Raw genomic sequence first — 26,250 nt, 5'->3', positions numbered from 1 at the left:
CATAAGTTCTTTTGAAATACTGCTTATATGCTTAGACAATAAATGTAGAGTTGGGAAACTTTGCAAAACTAACATATTTAATGTTTACATTGTGGCCCTTGGTTACCAGAAAATGCAGTCATCTCTTAGCAACAGCTTAGCAACCAATATTGTTATTGTTCAAAAAACATAAGATTTCCTCTGCTCTTTTAAAATACTACTCATCTTATTCTACTTAAGAATTGTCAAGTTGGAGAATTTGGGGGAAAGTGAAAATGGATTTTGTTTTGCCATTAATGGTACACAGCCATAGAACACAAAAGTAAAAATCTGATTTATACTTCGTGGCAGTTTGTTACCAGAAAAAAATGCTAATCTCTTAACACCAAATTAATAAGTAATATTATTGTTTATAAAACATAAGTCCTTTTGAAATACTGCTTATATGCTTAGACAATAAATGTAGAGTTGGGAAACATTGCAAAACTAACATATCTAATGTTTACATTGTGGCCCTTGGTTACCAGAAAATGCAGTCGTCTCTTAGCAACAGCTTAGCAACCAATATTGTTATTGTTCAAAAAACATAAGATTTCCTCTGCTCTTTTAAAATACTACTCATCTTATTCTACTTAAGAATTGTCAAGTTGGAGAATTTGGGGGAAAGTTAAAATGGATTTTTTTTTTGCCATTAATGGTACACAGACATAGAACACAAAAGTAAAAATCTGATTTATACTTCTTTGGCAGTGTTACCAGAAAAATGCTAATCTCTTAACACCAATTTAATAAGTAATAATATAGTTCAGAAAATATGAGTTGTTTTGAAATACTGCTTATATGCTTAGACAACAAATGTAGAGTTGGGGAAACTTTGCAAAACTAACATATCTAATGTTTACATTGTGGCCCTTGGTTACCAGAAAATGTTGTCATCTCTTAGCAACAGCTTAACAACAAATATTGTTATTGTTCAAAAAACATAAGATTTCCTCTGCTCTTTAAAAATACTACTCATCTTATTCTACTTAAGAATGATCAAGTTGGTGAATTTTGGAGACAAGTGAAAATGTTTTTGTTTTTTGCCATTAATGGTACATAGACATAGAACACAAAAGTAAAAATCTCATTTATACTTTGTGCCAGTTTGTTACCAAAAAAAGAAAAAAAGTTCATCTCTTAACACCAAATCAATAAGTAATAATATAGTTCAGAAAATATAAATTGTTTTGAAATACTGCTTATATGCTTAGACAATAAATGTAGAGTTGGGAAACATTGCAAAACTAACATATCTAATGTTTACATTGTGGCCCTTAGTTACCAGAAAAGCGCTGTCATCTCTTAGCAACAGCTTAACAACAAATATTGTTATTGTTCAAAAACTTAAGATTTCCTCTGCTCTTTGAAATACTATGTATCTTATAATACCAAACAATTGTCTCTTTGGTGAATTTTTACAGAAAAGTTTAATTTTCTTTAATCATTGATGGTAGATCTACTATATAACAGAAATTCAAAACAAAATTAAAAATATGATTTATAATTCATATCATTTTTTTACCAGAAAAAACGCTAATCTCTTAACACCAAATTAATAAGAAATATTATTGTTTATAAAACATAAGTTCTTTTGAAATACTGGTTATATGCTTAGACAATAAATGTAGAGTTGGGAAACTTTGCAAAACTAACATATCTAATGTTTACATTGTGGCCCTTGGTTACCAGAAAATGCAGTCATCTCTTAGCAACAGCTTAGCAACAAATATTGTTATTGTTCAAAAAACATAAGATTTCCTCTGCTCTTTAAAAATACTACTCATCTTATTCTACTTAAGAATGATCAAGTTGGTGAATTTTGGAGACAAGTGAAAATGTTTTTGGTTTTTTTGCCATTAATGGTACACAGACATAGAACACAAAAGTAAAAATCTGATTTATACTTCGTGGCAGTTTGTTACCAGAAAAAAATGCTAATCTCTTAACACCAATTTAATAAGTAATAATATAGTTCAGAAAATATGAGTTGTTTTGAAATACTGCTTATATGCTTAGATAACAAATGTAGAGTTGGTAAACTTTGCAAAACTAACATATCTAATGTTTACATTGTGGCCCTTGGTTACCAGAAAACGCTGTCATCTCTTAGCAACAGCTTAACAACAAATATTGTTATTGTTCAAAAAACTTAAGATTTCCTCTGCTCTTTTAAAATGCTACTCATCTTATTCTACTTAAGAATGATCAAGTTGGTGAATTTTGGAGACAAGTGAAAATGTTTTTTGTTTTTTGTTTTTTGTTTTTTGCCATTAATGGTACACAGACATAGAACACAAAAGTAAAAATCTCATTTATACTTCGTGCCAGTTTGTTACCAGAAAAAAATGCTAATCTCTTAACACCAATTTAATAAGTAATAATATAGTTCAGAAAATATGAGTTGTTTTGAAATACTGCTTATATGCTTAGACAACAAATGTAGAGTTGGTAAACTTTGCAAAACTAACATATCTAATGTTTACATTGTGGCCCTTGGTTACCAGAAAGCGCTGTCGTCTCTTAGCAACAGCTTAACAACAAATATTGATATTGTTCAAAAAACATAAGATTTCCTCTGCTCTTTTAAAATGCTACTCATCTTATTCTACTTAAGAATGATCAAGTTGGTGAATTTTGGAGAAAAGTGAAAAGGTTTTTTTTTTGGCATTAATGGTACACAGACATAGAACACAAAAGAAAAAATCTGATTTATACTTCGTGGAAGTTTGTTAACAGAAAAAAACACTAATCTCTTAACACCAAATTAATAAGTAATATTATTGTTTATAAAACATAAGTCCTTTTGAAATACTGCTTATATGCTTAGACAATAAATGTAGAGTTGGGAAACATTGCAAAACTAACATATCTAATGTTTACATTGTGGCCCTTGGTTACCAGAAAATGCTGTCATCTCTTAGCAACAGCTTAACAACAAATATTGTTATTGTTCAAAAAACATAAGATTTCCTCTGCTCTTTTGAAATACTATGTATCTTATAATACCAAACAATTGTCTCTTTGTTGACTTTTACAGAAAAGTTAAATTTTTCTTTAATCATTGATGGTAGATCTACTATATAACAGAAATTCAACACAAAAGTAAAAATCTGATTTATACTTCATCGCAGTTTGTTACCAGAAAAAAACGCTAATCTCTTAACACCAAATTAATAAGTAATATTATTGTTTATAAAACATAAGTTCTTTTGAAATACTGCTTATATGCTTAGACAACAAATGTTGAGTTGGGAAACTTTGCAAAACTAACATATCTAATGTTTACATTGTGGCCCTTGGTTACCAGAAAACGCAGTCATCTCTTAGCAACAGCTTAGCAACCAATATTGTTATTGTTCAAAAAACGTAAGATTTCCTCTGCTCTTTTGAAATATTACTCATCTTATTTTACTTAAGAATTATCAAGTTGGTGAATTTTGGAGAAAAGTGAAAATGGCTTTTTTTGTGGCATTAATGGTACACAGACATTGAACACAAATGTAAAAATCTGATTTATACTTCATGGCAGTTTTTTACCAGAGAAAAAAAAAGTTCATCTCTTAACACCAAAATAATGAGTTATATTATTGTTTATAAAACATAAGTTGTTTTGAAAAACTGCTTATATGCTTAGACAACAAATTTAGAGTTGGGAAACTTTGCAAAACTAAAATATCTAATGTTTACATTAGAAATAAAGACATTTTCTGTCTTTTTTCCACTTTTACACAACTGCTGTTTTACTTCTATATGATAGATATCAGCAATTACAGGTATTCTGGCTAGGAGCTAGTCTGTGATAACTTCAGTTTGCTGCTGCTTGTTGCCTTCAACCAGTCTGACCTCAGTCTGCAAAAAGAGAAGTATCACTTCACTCAGTTCAGTAGTCAGCAGCACATTAAACTAAACATCTGGTTTAAACATGGCAGCCGCCTTTTGAAATGATGTAATGATCTACCGTTCACCTGATGTGAAATTTTATTTCAGCTGTTCCAGAATAAATGTGGGCGTGTCCTAATTTACTCCTAATTAGAAGGTTTTTTTTTTTTTTTTTTTTTTTTTTTTTTTACATTTTATAGAAATTTCTTAGTTTGTATCACTTATGTATATTACTCCCATTTTTTTCTGTAAGATCTGATATTGGTTATATTTGTACCCAAACATACTAGACAAACACAGGCTGAGTTAGAGTGTCCAATGTTTCCACCTGAATGCATGTGGCAAAATAAAAGATTCTGACGGTGGCTTTATGTTGTGAGGCTGCGGGTTGTAATCCCTTTAGATTGGTTTTGCTTTCAATAAGCTCTCAGCAGCTGGATATCTGGGGAATTGGGAGGCAGAAGAAGAAGAGCTGAGTGTTTCACACGCTGCCCTGCTGAGGTTACAGTCAGTTCTGTGGGGGTTAGGCTGAGTGGCAAGAGTCACAGTGATAACAAAACGCCCAGAATCTCCCCACTGTGGGACAATAAAGGACATTTCTGTTCTATTCTGTTCTATTCTGTTTGATTGCCAAAGTCCAGTGATCTAGTCCATTAGATTATATTATTATAACCTGTCAGCAGTCACGGTTATGATGAAAAGCACTATTATCCATCCATCCATCCATCCATCCATCCATCCATCCATCCATCTATCCATCCATCTATCCATCCATCCATCTATTGTTTATTCCTTCCTTCCTTTTTTCCTTCACTTCTTTCTCTTTCTTCTGTGCTTCTTTTGCTTCTTTTTTCCTCTCCCTTCTTTGTTTTAATTTGTCAATTTTTACCCAGATCTCTGAAAGTTAGACCATGGAACTGTACAGAATTTCGACATGAAAATGTGCAACAACCCTATAATCTTCTTATTACAGACTGAGGGATAATGACAACAGGTATTATTCATAAGCGCCTTTTAGGACACCCAATGTCATGTTGCAATAAAAGCAAACGCAATAAATGAGTCATCCATCCATCCATCCACCCATCCACCCATCCATCCATCCATCCATCCACCCAAACCCATCCACCCATCCATCCATCCATCCATCCATCCATCCATCCATCCACCCACCCACCCACCCATCCACCCACCCATCCACCCATCCATCCATCCATCCATCCACCCGCCCACCATTTGATAACCTTCCAAACAAGGATTTTTGTAAGCAGTCTAATTATCTCAGTTGATCATATTCCTTGCCTAGTTAATCCCCAAACCACTACGTCCAATTAATGACAGCATCTTTTAATGAAGGCCCCCATCCTGTGGAACAATAAGACGTGATCCTTTGGGTCATTCTGATGCGCATAACTCAGGTGAAACCACAGGGTAGTAAGAGTTGATGTAACCTCAGGCTAATAACAAGCAGAGAACAGTCTGCCTTCTGTTAATATATAACTTAGCAACACCAGCAGTTTAGAAGCAGACTCCAACCTGGAGCTGTTTGTTCAGAGTAGATGAATAATTTATGACTCGTCTCGGCACATGAGGCAGCTGGAGCTGGTTGTCGTCAAACGGTGAAGAATGGACAGTAACGGCACTGGTTTTCCAGTTAGAAGACCTACAGAACTAAATATGCGTTTAGCATCATTTTTTCTTCGTACACTGCATTAGAGGATTGTATAACTCCAGTTGTTTTCATTTACGTTTTCCAATAACTTTTTTTCATTGGTTTTCAAACTCACGTTTGGATTGACTGCAGACTGTAATTTTAATCAAATCGGCATTTATATTGATGCAAACTTGTGAATATTCTGCATTATTTTGAACTGCAGTAAACACACTTTGTGTGTATGTATGTGTGTGTGTTTTATTTACCTTGAAAACACTGAGTTAAAGTTGCTCTAGGTGCATGTTGAGGAACCAGTGGGATTTGTGAAATGTTGTCCTCAGTTATGTAACCAGCTGAAGGTAGCAGAGAGAGTAAATGACAATCCTAACACTGCAGCAACAGTTTCACTAAAATATGTTGGTTAGTATTCTATCTGGTTTATTGAGAAACAAGTCATCCAGCGTGTCAAGCAGTTTATTAGCTGTGTTGGCCTAGCGTTGGTAACGGTGATTCCTTTTGTTCAGGTCAATAAAGGGCCATTCAGGTAATCACTGTGCCTCTAGAGACTCATATTTCCCAGAATTCTCTTCTAAATTCTACATCATTAATAAATCCATTACCCACTCATACTTTTGTCCATTTGCCTTCCATTTTTAATGCCATATGCATATATGGTGCTTTAAATGATCAACACCGCAACGTTGCCTTCTATTGCTGCCAACGTCGTGGCATTTTTTTTGGTCATCATAAAAACATTCCTCGATTTAAAATTCCCAAACTGAAGATCCGTCATAGGGACATCCCACGACAATGGCTATGCTAATGCTGCAGCAATTACCCATTAATGCAGTACTTAATCTCATGCTACACTGAACAGGTACTCTGTCTGCACTGATCAAGATTCACTCACCTCAGTATGCTGAATGCTAAAGTGGCTCCAACATGAAGAGGTTGTTAGCCATGTAAAAGCTATTTTAACTAACAATTCCTTCACTACCTGTGTTTACTTATACAAGTATGCACACAATAAGTTGTCCATCTAAGATGGTCAGGATATTATTGAGTGCCGTGGAACAAAATATTTAGAAAATACAAAATTGTGACAACAAAAACTAATCTAAGTTTTATACCCTTCATCCCAATAAACATACAATAATCATTTTAAAAATAGGAATGCATTATAAGCAGTCAAAATACATAACCTCTGAATTATACATAACCCTTAATGTTTCATAAAGTACGCTTCATCTATTCACATTTTACTTGGATAAACAGAATTACACCAAAGAAATTGTTTTACAGCATCTTAACTTTAGCTACAGATTTAAATGTTTCACTGCCAGCTTTGTAAGTAGCTCATTTAAATTAACTAAAGGAAATTTTACCACTTTTGATGCTAACACCACTTGACTGGTGGCTTTAAAACAACAATGATTTTTGCTTTATTTTACTCTCGCTTAAAGTTTGAGTTTCATGCTACAGGAAGAACAAGTAGAGGAAGATTTTTGACGTATTCTCTTCAGGTTATTACTTGACATTACCCTAAATAATCAACCTTTAACACTACAATGTTGTCAAAGGTGAAAATAGCAGAACTCTGTTATTTCAATATGTAAACCAGAGCAAATGTTCATCAGTTAAATCAGTGAGTTTTCCTCAAATCCGCTCTTACAGGATGGCCATCCAGGTCGACAAGTTTGACTTTGAGAGTCTGCCCCAGCTGGACCAGGAGGCCGCCTGCTTCAGCAGTCCCAAACAGCTGGAGGAGGAGCGACAGCACGCCCAGGGCTGCCAGATCAACAGCAAGCTGGACATCTGTTGGAGCATAATATCCTTGCAGAGGTTACTGATTAGACAGGATTGTAGTTGTAACACTATTGTAACAGTGGTGGTCCTGAAAAAAAGGCTGAGTTACAATCCTCATTGCCTTCAGAATATCATATGGGTCTTGCCAATGATACAGCTATAGAATGCTTGTTGACATCATTTTGTGCAGCCATATTGCACATCTGTGTGGTTTACCCAGAATGCCCTCTGGCCAGCGGAGAACCTGCGCGAACTGACAGATGTTTCAGACTCTAATGAGGCATTTTACTGTTTAGTGATGCAAATTTAAGTCAGCTTCCGATTAATTATTAATGGGTACACATATGCATGGAAACAACCGTGAATTTAGAATAGTTTTATATATCTGTGTTGTTTTGTTGTTGTTGTTGTTGTTGTTTTTTTGTGCTCAAACTTTAAACAGTTAATGGAAATGTTGTAGCCTCCAGAGTTCCCCTTGACCACAATGAAGCTTTCCTCCACTCCACAGGGGTCAAGACTATTTTGGTACAACAAAATGAAAAATCGTTGTACTTCTGGGTATAAAGCAGAGCTTTTTTATTGAGCAGCTAGGCAAAAGTTAGGAAACATTCTACTTTCCTTCATTTGTTCCAGAGACCAAAATTATTTTTGTTATATTTTATCTGTTGTATGTTAGATAACTGGTCCAGTAATTTTATGATGCCTCTGCTAATGGAGTTCTAATAGAAAAGTCTCCAAACATCCGATTATATCTATCCAATCAATAAAGCATGACCATTCTTTTTGTTTGGAGGCTAATACTTTCCCCATTTGGGCTACTAATGGCATGCTGCATTTAATGCTAAACTGTAGTTTGATTCAAATTTTTTGTAATTTAACTGGATATAAGCATAAGTGTCATAAGTGTCATAGACCCCCTAAATTGCTATTAAAAAAAACCTCCTGAACAAAATGGAAACATATAGTTTTATCAGAGGGGTATTTAGTTTTCTAAATCGGTTCTCTCCCAAACTAACATCTTAAGGGAAAACGTATAAAAACCATCTGCTTCACAAAATCTGTTTTACTTCCATAAATCTTCATTAAGTCCATATGTTTCAATTACCTTCCTAGCACCCTGCCAACCACGCTCTGGCATATCACACACTATGTATTGCCAGCTTGGTGCATTTCTTTTTTTCCTCCCCCTCTGGATGAAATTCGACTGCCACAAGTTGAACAAGCTTTTTCTGAAAACAAAGCAAGAAATCCAAACAAGAACCAAAGAATTGTTGTTGTAGTTTAGTGTTGCAACCGATGTCAGAATAATGTTCACATTTACATTTTCAGACAGTGTAAACATGTCCGTCTCTACTCTGTTAATAGTAGTTGGCATGACTCTGGTCTGTAGTGGCAAAGGTCTCAGGCGAAAAACGCAAAGCTTTTACGTCTACGTTTCAACCGTCATCCAGATCATGACCAAATCCATGAGATCCTGGTTACAAGCAGCTGAAATGAGATTCTTCTAGGTTGCAAAGGAAACTGGAGTAGAACTATTCCTTGGCATCTAACGGTATGGTGCTTCCAGGAAGAATTTTTGGTATCTTCCCTATGAGCTTTCCTAGGCGTGTCCTCTTGGGAGGAAACCCTGGACTTGCTGGAAGATCTCGATATATCTTCTGGTTTGGATCAGGTTGAACTTGGAGTCCCATGATCGTATTTTCTGCTTTGCAGCCTTTCTACCGTTTCTGTTGCCTCCTTTCTTGAGGGCTGTCACAGCAAACCATCTGCCGCCAATATCTTCCTATTCATGACATTCTCCTCTCTCCCTACATCCACATGACTTCTCTGTGCTCTTCTTCTTCTCCTATTCCTTGACAGCTCTTCATTTAACTCTTTATTTGTCCAAGATTTCCAGCAATTCCTATTTGGACCGGTCCAACTAGCTTAACTGTGGTCTCTTCCAACCGTATTTTCAGACATCCTGACCTAATTTAGTTAGTTCCAACATACTTCTCCACAGTCGACACACAAATCATGTGGTTTCGGCATATTCACCTTTCAGACAGTGGCGCAGACCAACTGGCAGACACTTTTTTACTTCAGTGAAACGTCACATCCATACCCATGGGCGTACTCAGCAGTAGTCCTCATTGGTTGGCTTGATGCCCCCGAATTGGCATGACTGTATTTTACACTTAGCGTCTCTTAGATCTAAAATGATCTATGTCTAAGCTTTCCTAGACAGATGATCACTAAACCAGTTTCAGTTGACCAGTACTTCAGATTATCGTCAAGGAAACGTCTTGATGCAGACGTTTCCTGCATTAAGACTGGATAAATGGTTGGAGTTGCCCTTCCAAACAGATAAAGCTCAGCTGTCTGTAACCTCTGAAACAGCGTAATGTAAGTTCTGCTACAGGCTGGGTTTTACTTCATAACATGAAAAACAAGACAAGTGAGAGCTTTAATTACGCTGCCTGTACTAGTTTTCTGAAGCACTCGCTTGGCCTTTAGCAAAGTAAAGTCTACTTGAATCTGTAATTTATGAACTCTCCAGCACAATATTGCTCCTGTTATTAGGAAGTTTTTTTTCCAGTTGTGATTTTTCAGAGCAAACAGGATTGCTATATGTCATTGTCTCCTGAGACATTTACATGGGATGAAAGCAGATGGTATTTGTTGGAGTGTACGGTCTCCTTGTGTAGGCAAGGCTGTGAAATAACAGCATAGATGTTCATTTCTCTTTAGCTGACCTAAGCTGGTACTAATGATCTGCTTCATGGTTAGTTATTGTTGAACCTCTTTGTAAAACTGCCACAGCCAGAATAATGCTCGCAGTTTGTCTAAAATACAGGAAGCGGCAGCGTGTGCACTTGACCTAAGTGAACACCATTGCAGTGTTTGGACTTGTTCCAGAGTCTTCAGATCACCTTGGAGGCTCTGAGCTCAGCTGCACTCCTCCAGCTGGGTCTATGTGCTTTATTTCTAGACTTAGATGTCTTCCTGTCTGTTTAACCGCCTTGGCTCTTCTTCTTCTCTCTGTGTCTGCATGACCCAGAACTCTTGGTTGGAGCACAAGCTAATGATCCGAGAGCCTAAGTTTATTGTGTCGGTCCAAAGTCGGCCAAAAAATAAAACAATCTGCATACTGAGAGACTGATGTTTACTTTAAAACAGCTACAGGCTTGTCTCAAAGATCTTAAAAACTATGAAAATACAGGCCCATTAAATAAATTTGAATTTCATTGGAAAGTTTATTTGTTTCAGTAGCTTAATTTAATAAGCTAAACATATTGTTTAGATTTATAACACATATCGATGTTTTCAAGCCCTTATTTCAGTTTATTATGATGATTTTCTGCTTACAGCCAATGAAAACATTTGAAATATAATGTCAAACCAGTAAACCTGTTTTATGGGTTTAATGAAACATTTGTCTAAAACACACATTCTACTTTATGTATTATGCCTGTTTAATATTGTGATGTCCCAACTTTGAAGGTGTAGTTATTTGATTCATCTATAAGAACTTATTTGTTTCACGATTTGTAGTTTTGGTTGAGCAACAACAAACTACAAAACCCAAAGATCCAGGGAAGAACACAGCCTAAAAAATAATTTTATTCCCAGACATTCTGCCTTCCCTGCAAACCTGAAAAAATAATTCTGCTGTGAAAACTGCTTTTTGTATGTTAAATCAAAAATGTTTCTGTGACATTTTCCGTTATTTGCTGTATACTTTATATATAGTGTAGGGATGTGCTATGGTTTGGTAACATAGCTACGTAAAACAGCACTCAAATCACAAACCAGAGACAAAATAGTCCAATTTACGTTGCTAAATCTACATTTAACTCCATAATCTCAAATACAAGTTAAAAATATGAGGAAATGTCATTATTTTTTTTATAATTCGTCTTAGTCATTAAATCTTAAAGGTTTCAAAATGTTATTAAATTGCTTAGGTAATGTTTAATAAAGCTTGAAGAAACCAGGCGCTGGTAGGTAGCGTTATAATGAGACATGTAACTCTCAAGACAAGAAAATACAGGATTTACAAGAACAATAAGACTTAAAATTTGTGAAATATTTTTGGAAAAAAACTGCAGATTTTGGGAAGAGACATTTCTGTAGAACTTGTAAAAGAGATGCAATGATGAGGCGACATGTTAAGCTGTTTTTAGCGCCTCATATTAGCAAGTACCATTGCATCTATTTTGTGCACACCGCCTATTTTGTGTGTATTCCATGATAAAATAAATCCTTACCATTAGCTCTGCAATTTCCAAAAATCCAAAGCAGAGCATGGCTGTTATTCATTCAGTCTTCCTGTCATCTTTCAAAAAGTCTCACTCTCTCTCACAGCCTAAAATAACTACAAATCCGTCTTAACATGTAGTAACTACAGTTTTATGTTGAGTTTCTAAATGTCCCACTGATGACGATTAAGGCAGATGTTTAGTAAAAACATTTGAGTTTGCTATCAGCCCCATGCTATTTAAGCTAGCCTGGCTAAAGACCATCCAGTTCCACTCACACTTTTCTTCTTCTTTTTTTTTCACAGCACTGTTTTTCACTTCGCCCCTCGGCTCTCTAATTTGCATCAGAAGTATTAAATGTTGATAGTATCAATGATCAAAATGGCCGCTGCTCTCTGAGCTCAGACGCTGGTGTAAATTGTAAGATGTGATTTTCCTCTGGAATCAGTCGTTTCTACTTTTGAAAGCTTCTCATAAGAAGCAGAACCTTCCGGCACTATCTTGTCTGCGTGTCGATAGCTCCTTGGCTTTCTGTCTTTTCCTCACTGGGCACATTGTACTCTCTCCTCAAAGGTTAATAGACACGGGTCCTTCATGCTTAACCTATTATTCCAAATGTCAACTGTGTAAATGATCAGCGCTGTCCTTATCATCACACATTATCTGGGTAATTGCTCCCTGACAGTCGTATTTGTTTTGATGCAGTATTCATGCGTTGATAGCACCTCCCTGCGATCAGTTTAACAGTGTGTGTTTATTGCAGCGTATTAGTTTTATACTCGCGTCTTACTAACACATTGACATCTTTAATGGCTTTTATAAGTTAGGGTAGGGATTTGTGCTCCACTGTGCAGACGACTAAAACTGTTTGCATGCATCACAGCTGAAGCACCAAAAGCAAATCATTTCCCATAGCTAAATGTGAGGCATTGATGACTTCAAAAGCCGTGATATTCAGAGATCAAAATGCTTTGGGCATGTTTGTGGTTTATAGTGAGAATTGCAGAAATGTTGAGGTCTTTCATTATATCCTGCTATGTGAAGATTAGAAGTCAGTACTTGTGTTATGCATCAGGGATTTGTTCTCAGTTCTTCAGATTCATAGGACCCTCGGTTTTTCTCTACTTATCTTATGTTACATTCTTGTATTACTCACTCACTGCTATGAGTAATCCCTTTGGATTACTCATCTATTAAGGTGACAAAGAAAAGATGGGCTACAAACCAAAACTTACTGCTAAAGTGACCCAAGACTCCAAGACTGTACTTCAAAGTAAAGGTTTGATTCCCAACAAAGCAACTGAAGACTACAGTGTGTAAAGCATTACAAAAAATGCTTACATATTGATGTGACTATAATCTTTATGATGATGCTTCCTATTAGGTGGCTATGTTTATTAAGGTTCGTTGCAAAAGTTTTCATTCCACTAGAATTTGTTCACAGATTCTGTCACATCACAAGTACTGAGTCCATTCCCTTCCTATGCAATATTGCTCAATTGTGATTTCCATTTAGGTTTCCATCTGGGATTTCACCCGGGCCAATCAGCAAACAGAAGGAAGAGTTGTGAACGATGACGTTGATTTCTGCGCCGTTTCATATTCAGCTTGTAGTTTTAGCGATGGCACCAAAGGAAGTGACCGAAGCTGTGACCACCTCCTGGTGGCTTCAATTGTGCACAATTGATTAATCGGCCTGTTGCTGGACGAGTGAAGGCAAAATGACACCATCGGGCTCCTACCCATCACGGTCCTACCCATAAAGTCAGGAAAAAGCTGCCGATGCAGACACACCCGACTTGTCTAGAACCGAACCATTAACCGGTTAGAGTGAGTTGACAATGAAGAGGGTGCTTTAGGACAAGAAGTCCTGTCAACAGATCATCCTCTCTGAGCCGTGGATCTCAGTAGCCCCTCCAGAGTTACCAAAGGAGTCGTTGTTACTTCACTTTTTTATGCACTCTTTGTCCAGCCTGTCAGTATACTTGAATAGCCAACTCTTCTTAGATTTGTGGTGGTTCCATACCCTTGATTAAGGCCATACTTAAGTTTGGGATTTTGTTGTCTGCACTGCTTCTGCTTTAAACTTTTCCATAACTCTGACTTGTCAGCTGCTTTAATTGGTCTTCATGATGCTGTTTGTTCTGCGATGTTCCTTAACAAACCTCTCAGACTTTCACAGAACAGTTCTTTTTTTACCAATTAAGTGACTTCCAAGGGCATTTGGAACTACTGGGTTGTATTTGGGCTGTCAGACTAGAATAGAGTGGAATAAAACATAAATATATCTCATTGTCTCACCTTTGGGAAACTTGGCTGTACCGGCGGCAAGTTAAATATGAGAGAATGGGGTTGAATACAGATGTGCACCAGACAATTATTTGGAAAACTACATGGCCTTTCCCTTCCACAACACAATTTTGGATCATTAAAATACATTTAATGTATTTTAATGAGATTTTATGTGACTTGCATAAAATCTTATTAAAATACATTTAGATTTCTGCTGAACAAGTTGGTGAAAAAAGTTCTAGAGGTGGTAATACTTTTTCAAGCCACTGTTGTTTACCTATGATAACTTTTCAGCAGTGAATTAATCTTCTCGGCCTCAGAATGTGCTACATGAACATAAACCAAGTTTTGTAGATTTGTCACAATTTCCCTGTTCTGTCTAACATAATATGCTCTTTAAAAAAAAATCCAATAATTGTAAACCTTTATTTTACTGGTTGTTAGAAATTTAATAATTACTAACAACCAGCTAGTCATGCTGTTGTCCTTAATGCTAGCCACCCATCTCTACAGCGGCGTGGAGAGGCCAGCGTGGAGGGGGCCCTGAACCAGCTGGTCCTGGAGCACCTGCAGCTCGCTCCTCTGCAGTGGGGTAAGTCCCTCACAAATACGCCTGTGAAGTTATCAGCAGTGATTAACCACCGAGACTCCAGTCTCAACAAGTTAAGTCAAATTGCATTGTGGTGTGTGTGTGTGTGTGTGGGGGGAAAGAAGAGAACAAACAAACAAACAAACAAAACAAAAAAAACGGCAAATGTTCTGTGGCCTTTTCTTCACCTGTCAATTAGCAGCCAAGCCAACAGCGTCTCCAGCCATGTTTTTATCTGCATTTATAATTGGCTCCGGGCTATTTTGGAGAAGTGTAGACAGCAGCTTGGGAAATGTGTGAATCACGGAGGACTCAGAAATTGTACAAGCCCTTTTTGGTCTCACCATCTGTGATCGTCGTCTCAAATCACTTTTGATTTATTGCGGGTGTTTGTTTTTTGAGATCGCCGTCCTCTCCATTCTGTCCTCGGTCACTGGCAGCATTTGGATTCGTCATCCAGGGCTGCCCTGCTTTAGCAAAAAAAAAAAAAAAAGAAATTCTGCAAAATCAACAAATTGTGTGTGCAAATGGTAAGGTAGAAACATTGCTGGATCGTGGTAAAACAGGCCGACACGCTGTTGACTCGGAGTTTACCAGCTTTGCTGCGGCTTGTCAGATCTCTGGCATCAGCATGTTGGAGCATTTTGTAAAGTTTAGACCTGTAAGAAATGCTAAGCAAGAACATAATGTTATATTGCTTAATAAATGCGTTTTAAAGTGGATAACATAATTACTAAGCGGACATTTTAAACAGTCTTACGTTATTGGATTATATATTACATACATTAGCTCCTGTCTTAACTCTGAGATCACGGTTTCCGTGCCAAAGTGACGACGATTGCCCACCCAGCGTTGGCGAAACTAGCATTCCTAGGCTGGTCACCCGTTACTCGTACTTTTTTTTTTTTTCAAAGGAAACTTTATCAAGATAAATGATTGACATACAGTGTTTTGTACATTACGTGGATTGGTGTGTTCTTTTGATGCAGTTTACTTTAACCCAATGTGACACCAAGTATGAATACACTGTTTCACAGAGCTGAAGTTGGCTTACAATTGGCACTAGCAGATGCCGAAAGGATAACTTTTTACTACCTTGAACGTCGATTCTTAGCTCTAGTTTAAAAACCTCAGTGGTCAGAGTCTTTAAACATGGACTAGATTATTCAGCACTAAAACCGCAACATCGTTAACCAGATCGGTATCCGGCTTCAGAATGGAAGTGGCCTCTGATTGGTGGGTGTTTTATGGCACTAAAAACGTGCCATAGAAAATGTCTAATTCTGAGACTTCTTTAGTCAGTAACAACTTCCACACATACAGACAAAACCTGGTGTGAAGAACACCAGACCTCTATGGGTTTCTGACCAGCCCATCACCAATCAATCCTCAAGCTGGATATCATCTGATTTCAGTCCCCAGCCGACTTATCCGTACATCTCTACTTACATGATATTTTATGACGCTGTTCTTTGTGATGTGTACCTGCTGGGTGCAGGGATTTACTGCCGGCATTGTTTAAGGAGGTCTGCAAAAGGAGCTGTGCTTTGAGATGTCGGGAACTGTTGATTTCAAGCCCATTAATTAGCTTCAGCCCATTAGGATGTCTTTATCAGTGTTGCCAAAAGTGTCACCAACTCCATTATGGGTACATTTGAGTCATTAACCCAGTGTGAAAAATCTTTTGCCCACGTGGATGCTTTTAAAGCTGCCATCTCTGTGTAAGACTTTCTCTGACAGAGCTCCTGTAAACCCTAATTTACCTTGTAGGAATTAAACTATAGTTTTCTATAGCTTTTCTTATTTTTTTTCCTCCCCTCCAGGGGGTATTTTGTGGGTCCTAGTGTCCCTTAGTAGGCTGACAGGGAAAGGGGATAATTTGCTCAATCTCTTTGATTTGTGCTTTATTAATATTATTTCTCTGTCTGAAGGTCATGAAGCATTTTTCTGATATTCAATCAAAATAATTATGATTATTGCATTTGCAAAATTGCTTGGATACATTTTTTTTTATAATTAGACCCAAAAAAAGTAACAAAAAAAAAGAAAATTACTAAAAGATATTTTATTGAACTGGTCAGTCAGTTTTGTGTGTTAGGCCCATCAATTTATTTTTATTTTTTTCTCAGAAGAGTTTTTGTGGCGCTAGTATTTTTGTGACAGTAGGCAGACAGGAAAGAGGGCAAGGAGAGGGGCAAAGTTCGTCGGGACCGGGAGTCAAACCCACGACGTCCGCATCGAGGACTAAGGCCTCCAATCGTGGGGCGTGCTAACCCCCTGCGCCACCACAACACGCCCCAGGCCCATCAATTCTTATTGTTTCTGTCTGAAGCTACTCTGGGATGCTGTGTCTACTCTTACATTAGAGCCATTTTAAAATCAAATCTGTCTACTAAATAATTTAAAGATCTTAAAAATAGGTGTAAGACGTGTTCCTTCGGTATTGCCGGCCTGCTACAATTTTGCTTATTAACCACATTCTTAGGTCGACTTTTCATAACTATGTACCTAAAAATATCTAAGACTCAAGGTTGATTAGGGTGATATGAATACGTAAGTGTAGGTCTGAGGTCTCATAAATTATGGACAAGGACACAGAGTGCCTTCTTCACACATGGGTTGAACACGAGCAATGCAGGAGCGCATGCTGTGATTTTTTTCTTCCTAAAGGAAATCCAGTATTATGCTCAGCTATATGAAGGTGGCAAGTCCATGGTAAATTTAGAAATTTAGAGCAGCTTTTTCTTCTGAGATGTATTTAGAGCTGGCTGCTTCAAGTCCTGTGGAAGGTTTGAGACTATATCTACCATGTACCATATATAGCGTTAGATCTTTATCTAATGGTCCGTCTGTCTACATACTAATAAATAACTTGGCTCTTGAAGAATGAACAGCTATACCTAAGCATCGAGAACATTAGTCATAATAGTGCAAATCCAGTCATCTATAAATCAAAAATAAAGATGATTCCCGGACGAGCCCCCATTGATCTTGCGCCCTTAGCTGAATGCAAAGGTCAGTGACAAAAGAAGCATAAATTTCACAGAGAGTGTATTATTTTAAACAGTATCACTTATTTTGCCAGGCCTAAAGTAGTACAGTTGATCATGCATATGTTTCAGTATCACTTTACTATTTTAGAGCAGGGGTGCCCAAAGTGGGTCCTGGAGGGCCGGCATCCTGTATGTTTTAGTTCTCTCCCTGGTTTAACCCACCTGGATCAAATGATGGCTCATTCAAAGGCCTAAGAAGAATATTGACATGCTGAAAAGGTTGTTTATACCACCAGGGAGAGAACTAAAACATGCAGGATGCCGGCCCTCGAGGACCGTCTTTGGGGACCCCTGTTTTAGAGTATAGTTTGTTTGCTGCTGATAAAACAAAAACAAAAAAAACATTACTCAAATCAATGAAAGTATTTAAAATTTAAAACCAAAGGGGGAAAAAAAGATCCTAATAACTTCTTTGAAGCAAAGTACTGCTTTCTCAGTCAGACATGTTTGTGCCTCAGGGTGGATTTAAAAGAAAGATGCTCTGACATCTCCGTCTGGGATCAGCCAATTATGCAGCATGAGAAACTTGATGCCTCCTGATTCGTCTTTGTAGAAACTTATATGAATATTTAATCCTTCAGCTTCCACTTTTTTGGAAACATTGAAAGTGTCAGTCTATTTTATGGCTTTGTGTTTGTTTACAAGCTCATTATTATTGCAGATTCTGAGAAAACAAGAGGCCATTACTTAAAAAAAATGATACCTTGGAGGGATCAGCTTATACTTACATCAGTGAGGCAGTAATAAAACAAGGTTGTGTGTGATGAAATTCTGTTCAGAGCTACAAATGAATAAGGGAATCATTCTTTTATTAGTGACTCATCCTGCTGGTCAGAGCATATTTAGGAAGATACAGCATCAGTATATGTACGTGTTTTAGTTTTATGCAGCAACCCTAACAAACTGAAATTCTGTGCAAATGATTCAATGTATCACTGACTTTCTATGCAGGGTCAGAATCAGCCATCTTGGCTCAGATATTTGCATACACCCTCACTCATTGAAGGTGAAACTTCTCTCAACCACTTTTTTTTTTTTTTCCAGTCATTAAGCCATAATTCTGGATTTAAATTTTTTATAGTTTGGCGGGTTTGTTTAATTTGTTGAATTCTTGGCACAGATCTTGTTTTGTGGCCAACAAGAATCGGTCTTCTGACACAACTGGCCAAAGAAACTTTGTCTATTTTGAAGGTTTATTTTGAACCTTTATATCTTTCTGTAATCATTTGCTCGTGTAACACTGGACTGACTCTGGGTTGGTTTTCTAGCAGTTTCTTGTTTATATCAGGTTGTGTCTTGGTTGCTTCAATTTTCTTTCAATTGAGAGCAACCATTTTTGCTCTTCTTACAGCTTATAATTTTACAATAATCTTTCTTACATCTCAAGTTTTTTAAGTGTGTTTTTATACATGTGAAAAATCCTTTTAGAATCTGGCCTAAAAAAATGAAGTTAAAGTTAGTCATTGCTGTTAAAGTGGAGGTTCTAGGGTTCTAGAGTGTTTAGCTCTAATATTTAGATCAAATCTGTAAAGTGTGACTGCTTTGATCGCAAATGTGACTTAAGCTAAGTTCACAGCAGGCAACTGTGACCCAAATCCACTATTTTATAAGATTTTTTAACTTATAACATGGTAAAAATGTCTTGTTATACATGAAATAACCTTTAACATGTACGTTTTCATCCATATTAAGGAATTATTCACTTAAAACAATCTCCTATAGCTTATTTCACAATCTTTCCCTTAGAAACAAACCTACTTGGTAAGTTTTTATGATTTTGCATGTCTGAAATTATTCATCATATTGAAAATGGCTTGAAGGTTTGACATTTAAAGCTTTTTAACCAATTGCAATTTTAATTGACTACATCTTTTGTCTTTCATACGCTGATATTAAGCTGTTTAAAATGCAATTATCTTAGGCAGATAATTTGCTCCATCTCGCATACAGACCTAAAGAAAAAAATCCCAACAGGTGTTATGGGTTGGCTTATTTTCCTGCCTGGCATTGTGTAAATATCCCATTGATCGTGGCTCCTTAGCTGTCAGGTGGATTAAAGGCAAAATGCACCTCGTGATTGCAGTCGCCATGTCAGCTTAATGGAGTGTTGCTAGATAAACAGTCACCTGACGAATCAACACGTAGCTCTCTGTAGGTGTGACTCCCATCGGCGGGCTGACGCAGAGCGCGAGGGCTGCTCCAGACAGGAAGTGCTTTCATTATCATTTTAACATTTTAGCACAGCGGTGCCCAAAGTGGGTCCTTGTGATTTAATTACTGAGAAAAACTGACTTTATTTTACAGAAAAGGCAAAAAGGTTACGACAAAAGTATCTAACTCTTGGAAAGAAAGGAGTCCTTTTTGCACTTTTCCCTCAAGCTAACTAAAAAAGTTGGTTTATGTAGCAATATCATGGTTTGACAGAATCATGGTGATAAAACAAAAAGGCTAAAGGTCTGTGTAAGCTTCCTTTTCACTCCTACATTTTACCACTTTATTCCTGCTTACCTCCTCAAACAATCATTAAATTATCAGTATTTTTGTTTCTTTGCAGTTGAGCATTTTCATTAATTAAGTAGACAAGCTAAAATCTATTTGTGGTTTTTCTGAAAATTCACATTTGTATTATATGACAGGAGTATTTGGACCGCACTAAGAAAATGAAATATATATATATATATGTGTATAAATAATTATGATACTGAAGTCAAAGTAATATGAGAATAAAGTTACAAATAATAATATAACAAATTTATTCTCGTAATATTATGACTTAATTCTCATAATTTTAAGAGTTTATCTTTGAAATATTTTCTTAGTATGGTCCTAATGCTCCGTCTTTGCTTTACAGTTTTTTTTCGGATTGCTGTTAACCATGAACAACTTCCTGATAATAGAGACTTATTGAAGTCAAAAACCATCTTCCTTACAGCAGCCGATGAGTGCCAGTTCTTTCCCTCACTCACTTTTCCCATTCTGTGTTGTTGGCCGCAGTACAAGGCCGTGTAACGCACTGCAACGAACTAAGTGACCCTCCGCAGGAGAGAGTTAAAATAGTGACTGTGATTAATCTGCAGTATGTAATATTAACTCGTTATACATTTTAGATTAATTTCATGCGTTACCTTTGACAAAAAGAAAATGTACGTAGGGTACATTTTTCTTTGAAAGCGCGAGGTGCTGTTGGGTCGTGGTGTCGTCTGCCTTTTTATGGCTGTACCAAAGCGACGAGGCTGAAAAAACAGTCGGCTTGGACGTGGACTTTGCTCCCACTTACCTCCCAAGGAACACATTTCCATGGAATACAAATTCAGCCATGAATGGAAAGACAAATGTTTAGCCTGGGAGAGCGATGGAAAGAGAAGGGTGGAGGTGGTGGTGGGGAGCGAGGTTCGCTGTAAAAACCGGAGAGATAATTTAATAAGACAGCACTTCTGAAGCAACTGACACATTGTCTCCCCTTTTTGCTGTGCACACACACACACACACACACACACACACACACACAGATGGTCTTCCGGAGCAGTGGTTTTCTCCACACACACACACACGAGGGACGCCTCGCGAAATAATCCGCCTTTAAGCTCCCGTCAGGTACTCGGTTGCTACGAGTACGGCAGGTTTGACAAACGATGCTGCCAGAACGGCCCGGTCCGCCCAACGCTCAAGTCCTGTGCCGGCAACGATGATTAGGAGCGCCGACCTGAGAGAAAGAGAGGAGGGGCGGCTGAGATGACAGAGAAGTGTTTCCACTGCACCTGTAGCTGGTGATATGTCACATGGGTGTGCACATCACTTCCAGCTCCTCGTGCCGTTATCTGCACTGCAGTGATGGGACCTGTGGGAGATGATAGAAAGCTTTTCTACAGCCCAGCTCACTGCGGAGCCAGTCTGGTCCTCCAACAGGCTGCCGGGGAGGGAAAACATCCATCAGCAGCGGCGCGCCACCGTTATTTCTTTCAGATTCGACACGGATGAATTAAAGCACTAGCTGCGTTTCCACTGACCGTATAATTGCACAATTTGACATTTCGAGAATTTATTTGCTTAATGGGAGCATGGCAATTTCGAGAAAAAAAAAAGGTTTTGGCACAAGGATGTTGTTTTTTTTTTTTTTACCATATTGAAATCTACCAGATCAATAAATAATTAAACCTTTATTAATTATTGTTTTGGGTTAATTTCCAATGCAATGGACATGCAGATGGAAAACAAAGGGAGAGAGGGGGACAGCAAGTTTAAAGGGTTAGAAGGAGAAACTCAGCTGATGAAATTTTCATTGAACATTATCATTTCTTTAGTTCCATACACCTCGTGCCATTTCATCAATATCTGTACCTTACGAGGAAGGACAACATTTACTACCTCTCAGTCTGTTACTATGCCTTTACCCCTAAAACTTAGCAAATGTCCTTTTCTAGGGGAACATAACCAAAGTCATACCCATACATACAAACCCTACATCTCATTGCCAATAGGTGTAAATTTGCATCAACAGTGTTGCCCATACAGCTAACTGATGGGCGCTATGAAGTGCACCACCTTGATTTATCTGCTTGCTTTTCTGCACCTTCCTGACGGAGCTTGTCAGTCAGCTATCTGAACGGCGTCCTGTTGAAACCAGAGTGAACTATGACGAGGCTCTCTCCATCTCTAAATTCTCTGATTGTGATTTACAGAGGCAGCGCTGACTCAGATTGGCTCAGTCGGTGTGTGGATGGAGACAAAGATAGTTGCATGTGTGTGTGACAAGTGCGTTATCTTTAGGCAGTGTGGCACCGAGCCAATGCTTCCTCCTAAAGGTAGAGCTACAGATCATCTATTCTGAGATCTTTTTAGCCTGCCGTTTAAGCCATTATGCGACCGATTTAAGGATTTCTACACGTCGCTTCATGAATGATTAGCATAACAGATGACTGTTTAGCAAAACACTATAAATATATTTATTCCACATTAGTGACAGCGAGCATAAAAGGGTTGCTTGTTCTACTTTGGCTCAAATTGCCGGTGTCATCCCCTCAACCTGGTGGCTTTAATGTGGAAATGAGACTACAGAGGAGAGCAACCTGCTCTGATTGCCTTTCTGGCCAGTTTTATTTTCTGCCTGGCCACGTGTGATTTTAGAGTTAGCACATTTAACAGGCTTGGAGTGTCTGTTTATGGAGCATTTATCATGGCCACAGAACAATACAGACTGTCAGTGCGTCAGTTTGGGCGAGCGGTGGAAATAAATCAGAACCTGCCGCAGATAGCACACTACATCTGCACCCGTTCATTTAAACCTGAGGGATGGGAAACAGACGTAGCAGAAAGATATAAAAGTTGTTCCAAGTAGATTAAGGGGGGAACAAAACTCAAACTGTTTTCTGGGTCTTCTCCACAACAGATTAAAACAATACTATGGTGTCTAAAATCAGGCAAGCATTGTCTTTGCAGAGACTTCTAGTATTACTACATATGAGTTGGAGAGTCCAGCAATTGCTTTAAACATGCACAAAACATAAGTTTTGAGTTTATTTTTTTTACACTATAATGACTAGCCTGTGTGCACGGCCAGTATGATCTGAAATCCTGACGAGGTCTGAGACATTTGTTGTTAGACGCAAGAAATCGGGGGTTTCTGTTGTGGAATCATGATGAGAACCTGATAGCTGTTTGTAGGCCATAGTGAGTGCTATGGGACATAAAAACCAAAACGTTTTAGTAACCCTTTTCCACTAGCGCCTACACAGCAACCTTGGTTATAAGGATTCCCAACTGGTAATGGTGAATTCAATTCAATTCAGAAATACTTTATTGATCCCAAAGGAAAATCCAAGACACGGTACCGGCGCTTTTTTAGAACCCAAGTGTGCCGAGTCGGGCTGAAAACCCGTCAGAACATTCTCAGTCACTGATTGGCTCAAGGATGGAGTCACTGGTTGCATCACAAGATCACTTCCCTGTTTGTTTCCACCGTAAAAGCGGTCCTGGCAACCGACTCATTCCCCACCATTCCTGACCCCTGAAGTTGTAGGACGTGTCATGGTACTGGCGCTACACAACACAGTCCATTGATCAGGGGACAGAAAAATAGTGTTTCACATTGATCGTCTTGCTACTCTGACTTGATGCTAGGCGTTTGGATTTCTGTATAGCCATGCTGTAACGCTCAATGGAAACAAGGCTCCATTTCCATGCATAAAAACAGATTAGTTGACATTTCTGAACACCAGAAATTCTAACCTCTGGTGCCAGTCTGGAGATGGTGTTCAAGCCCCTGCCTCCTTAATTCAGATACTTTGGAAATTCTGAAATATTTTGGTACAACTGCGTCTTGATTTCTTTGTTACAATTTACTGTGGAAAGCAACTGACAAAACACACAAACAGTTCATTAAATGTTTTTTTGTGTCCTTGTGTTTTACGTTATGCTTTTTACTATTATACAGTGTAAGTAACGCATATTTCATGAAAGCTAATCAGCGATTTATAATACAGCTTTTATGAGTTTTATGAACCAGAAACAAGTATATGCATGGCCGCCCTCTTTACTGATGAATATCAGTTTCATTTGAAACCCAAGCCCTTCAGTTTCTTAGTTGCTGCTTCTAGATGATTTTTCTCATTATCATGAAATCTGTTGGCAACATTTAAACGAACCTGAGGCAACTGGAACCTAATGAGCTGCGGGACTTTCAGAGCAACTCCAGATCTCCCCAGCTCTCCTCGGTGACGACGTCTAGCTGTCGCGCTCAAGTGACGGTTGTGTCAGAGCAGCTTTTTTTCTGAGTCCAGGTTGGAGGCATACCTCTCAGAGGCTGCCATTCTTCTTGACATTGCAGAGACGTGACAGAGCTCAGTTGAAGCAGAGGTCACTCCTCTGCGCCGTCTGTTGCTATTGATCCTCCTCAGCGATGCTCTGTTGCAACAGGCCCAGTCAGATCTTTTTCTCCACATGATGGGAGCGGCTTCTGTGCTCTAATTTCAGCTGATAGATGGCATGACATGTATTTATCCCTCCCACCGGAAGCACAAAGTTGTATTAAGTTGGGTGTTTTGTCCATTCTACTTGTCTCTCTCTTTCCTTCTTGCTGCCCAGGATTAGACTGAACCTTTCTTTGAACTGCAGTAACTCACATTGTCCTCCCTCTGGCCATAAATGCCAACTAATGTGGTCTAATCTTTCTTTGGTTTTTGTTGCATTTACCTCAAAGTATAATAAAATCATCTAGTTTTTAGCAGGTTCTAAAATTCTATAAACCTAACCTTCAGTTTGCCAAGAAATAATAATTTAAAAAAAGCATGACAGCTTCATTATTTATTATTTACTCACCTTAGAGAGCTGTGCGTGACAGACTGAGTACACTCTGGCTGCTTCCTTGAGATTCAACAGGGAATGTCGGATGATTAGGAGGAGGGAAGATTCAGTCGGGAGAATAAGTTGATACATCGCAGATTTTTCAAGTTTCCCAACATCCAAAGACTGGAGAGAACTTTAAAGGGACAGAAAAATTAACCCTTTTGAGCTTTATGTTATTCCTTCATCATAAACATACCAAGAGTGTTGCCTTGATTCTTTCATGCATGTTTGAGAAATCCTTTTAGTCTCCCGTGGCAACCATTCAGCTTCGAGGACGAAGCTCCTCCTCTGTACTGCAGTTTCCAAGCCCCTGAGTTTCAGCCTCACAGAACATTGTTCTCCTGTGACTCTCACACTCGGCTCCTTCAGACTAGCCAGCAGCTGTTAGCAAACGCCTGATGGAACTGCATGTCTGCTGAGTTCATTGTAGGAGCTGCTTCTCAGAGCCACGCTGGTAAAAACATTAACTGGTTAAGAGGAGCCATGTTGTGACGACTTCCTGATTGTGGAGCTCAAGAAAGAACAGGAGTTTCTTAAAGAGACAGAGACCCAATTTCAAGCTGTTAAATTACGAAATTAAATTTCTTTTAAGTCATATTGTACTCGTACATAATTTTCTACCAACTGAAGGTAGCATAATTACCTAATTGTGTTATAAAGTGGCACTATGTGTCTGGAAAATACATAATCCTGCCCCTTTAATTGACACTTCTGTTTCTACTCCAGAACCTTCACTTCCTCAAATGAAACCAGACCTGAGATGACTCTGATCAAACTTCTTGTCTGCTTTTTTTTTCTCTCCTCTCTCCTTGACTTTGACATATTTTTCTATGCTTACTTGCCTTTTGTTCTCTGCTCTGAGCCTTTTGTGTTGAGTCTTGTTGTACGGTCTCTTAGTCAGCCTTGAGTTTCTCAAAAAGCCTCAAAGTTTTGAAGAATACAGTGAATTGTTAACTGGGAGACCAAAAATCCCTTTAACATGATCTGAAAATATCATTGTTGTGTAAAGTCGTGATAGTCATGGTGAAATAAGGAATCTGTTGAGTTCTTTCAGTTGAGGATAGGTTTACGTCTATCGATGGTTTTGACAAAATGTAAAGTTTGTTGCTTGTTTCTCAATGATGTTTTGCGGTGTTCTGATGGTGTCATTTGACAAAATGTTACGTTTACTTTGAACTGTAAGCACTTTGAACCGTCTTGTTGCTATAGTAATAAACTTGACTTGATTTCCCTTAACAGTTTCAGAACCCAATGAGAGTAACATGTTTTGTATGATATCCTGAAATGTTTTTGGTTTTTTTTCTTGAACTGTAGATGAGGTTTGTAGTCTAAACTGCATAGAAGCAAAGCATTTATGATTTTAAGTTCCAGAAA

The 26,250-nt window shown here is 38.0% G+C and overlaps 1 protein-coding gene across 3 annotated transcripts in view; it reads left to right on the top strand.

Annotated features, from left to right (window-relative positions):
- The window catches only part of trappc9 (trafficking protein particle complex subunit 9), a 212,131-nt gene that overhangs the window by 140,226 nt on the left and 45,655 nt on the right, over positions 1-26,250 (top strand). For all 3 annotated transcript variants that reach the window (XM_044138231.1, XM_044138229.1, XM_044138230.1), the window contains 2 exons: positions 7,229-7,382; positions 14,395-14,485. In XM_044138231.1, coding sequence (XP_043994166.1) covers positions 7,229-7,382; positions 14,395-14,485 — 245 coding nt within the window. The remainder of the gene's footprint in view (positions 1-7,228; positions 7,383-14,394; positions 14,486-26,250) is intronic.

This window comes from Gambusia affinis, linkage group LG14 (assembly GCF_019740435.1).
Source record: "Gambusia affinis linkage group LG14, SWU_Gaff_1.0, whole genome shotgun sequence".
Classification (NCBI taxonomy): domain Eukaryota; kingdom Metazoa; phylum Chordata; class Actinopteri; order Cyprinodontiformes; family Poeciliidae; genus Gambusia; species Gambusia affinis.
Note: the sequence above shows the minus strand (reverse complement) of the source record. Positions and strands in the feature narration are given on the sequence as shown.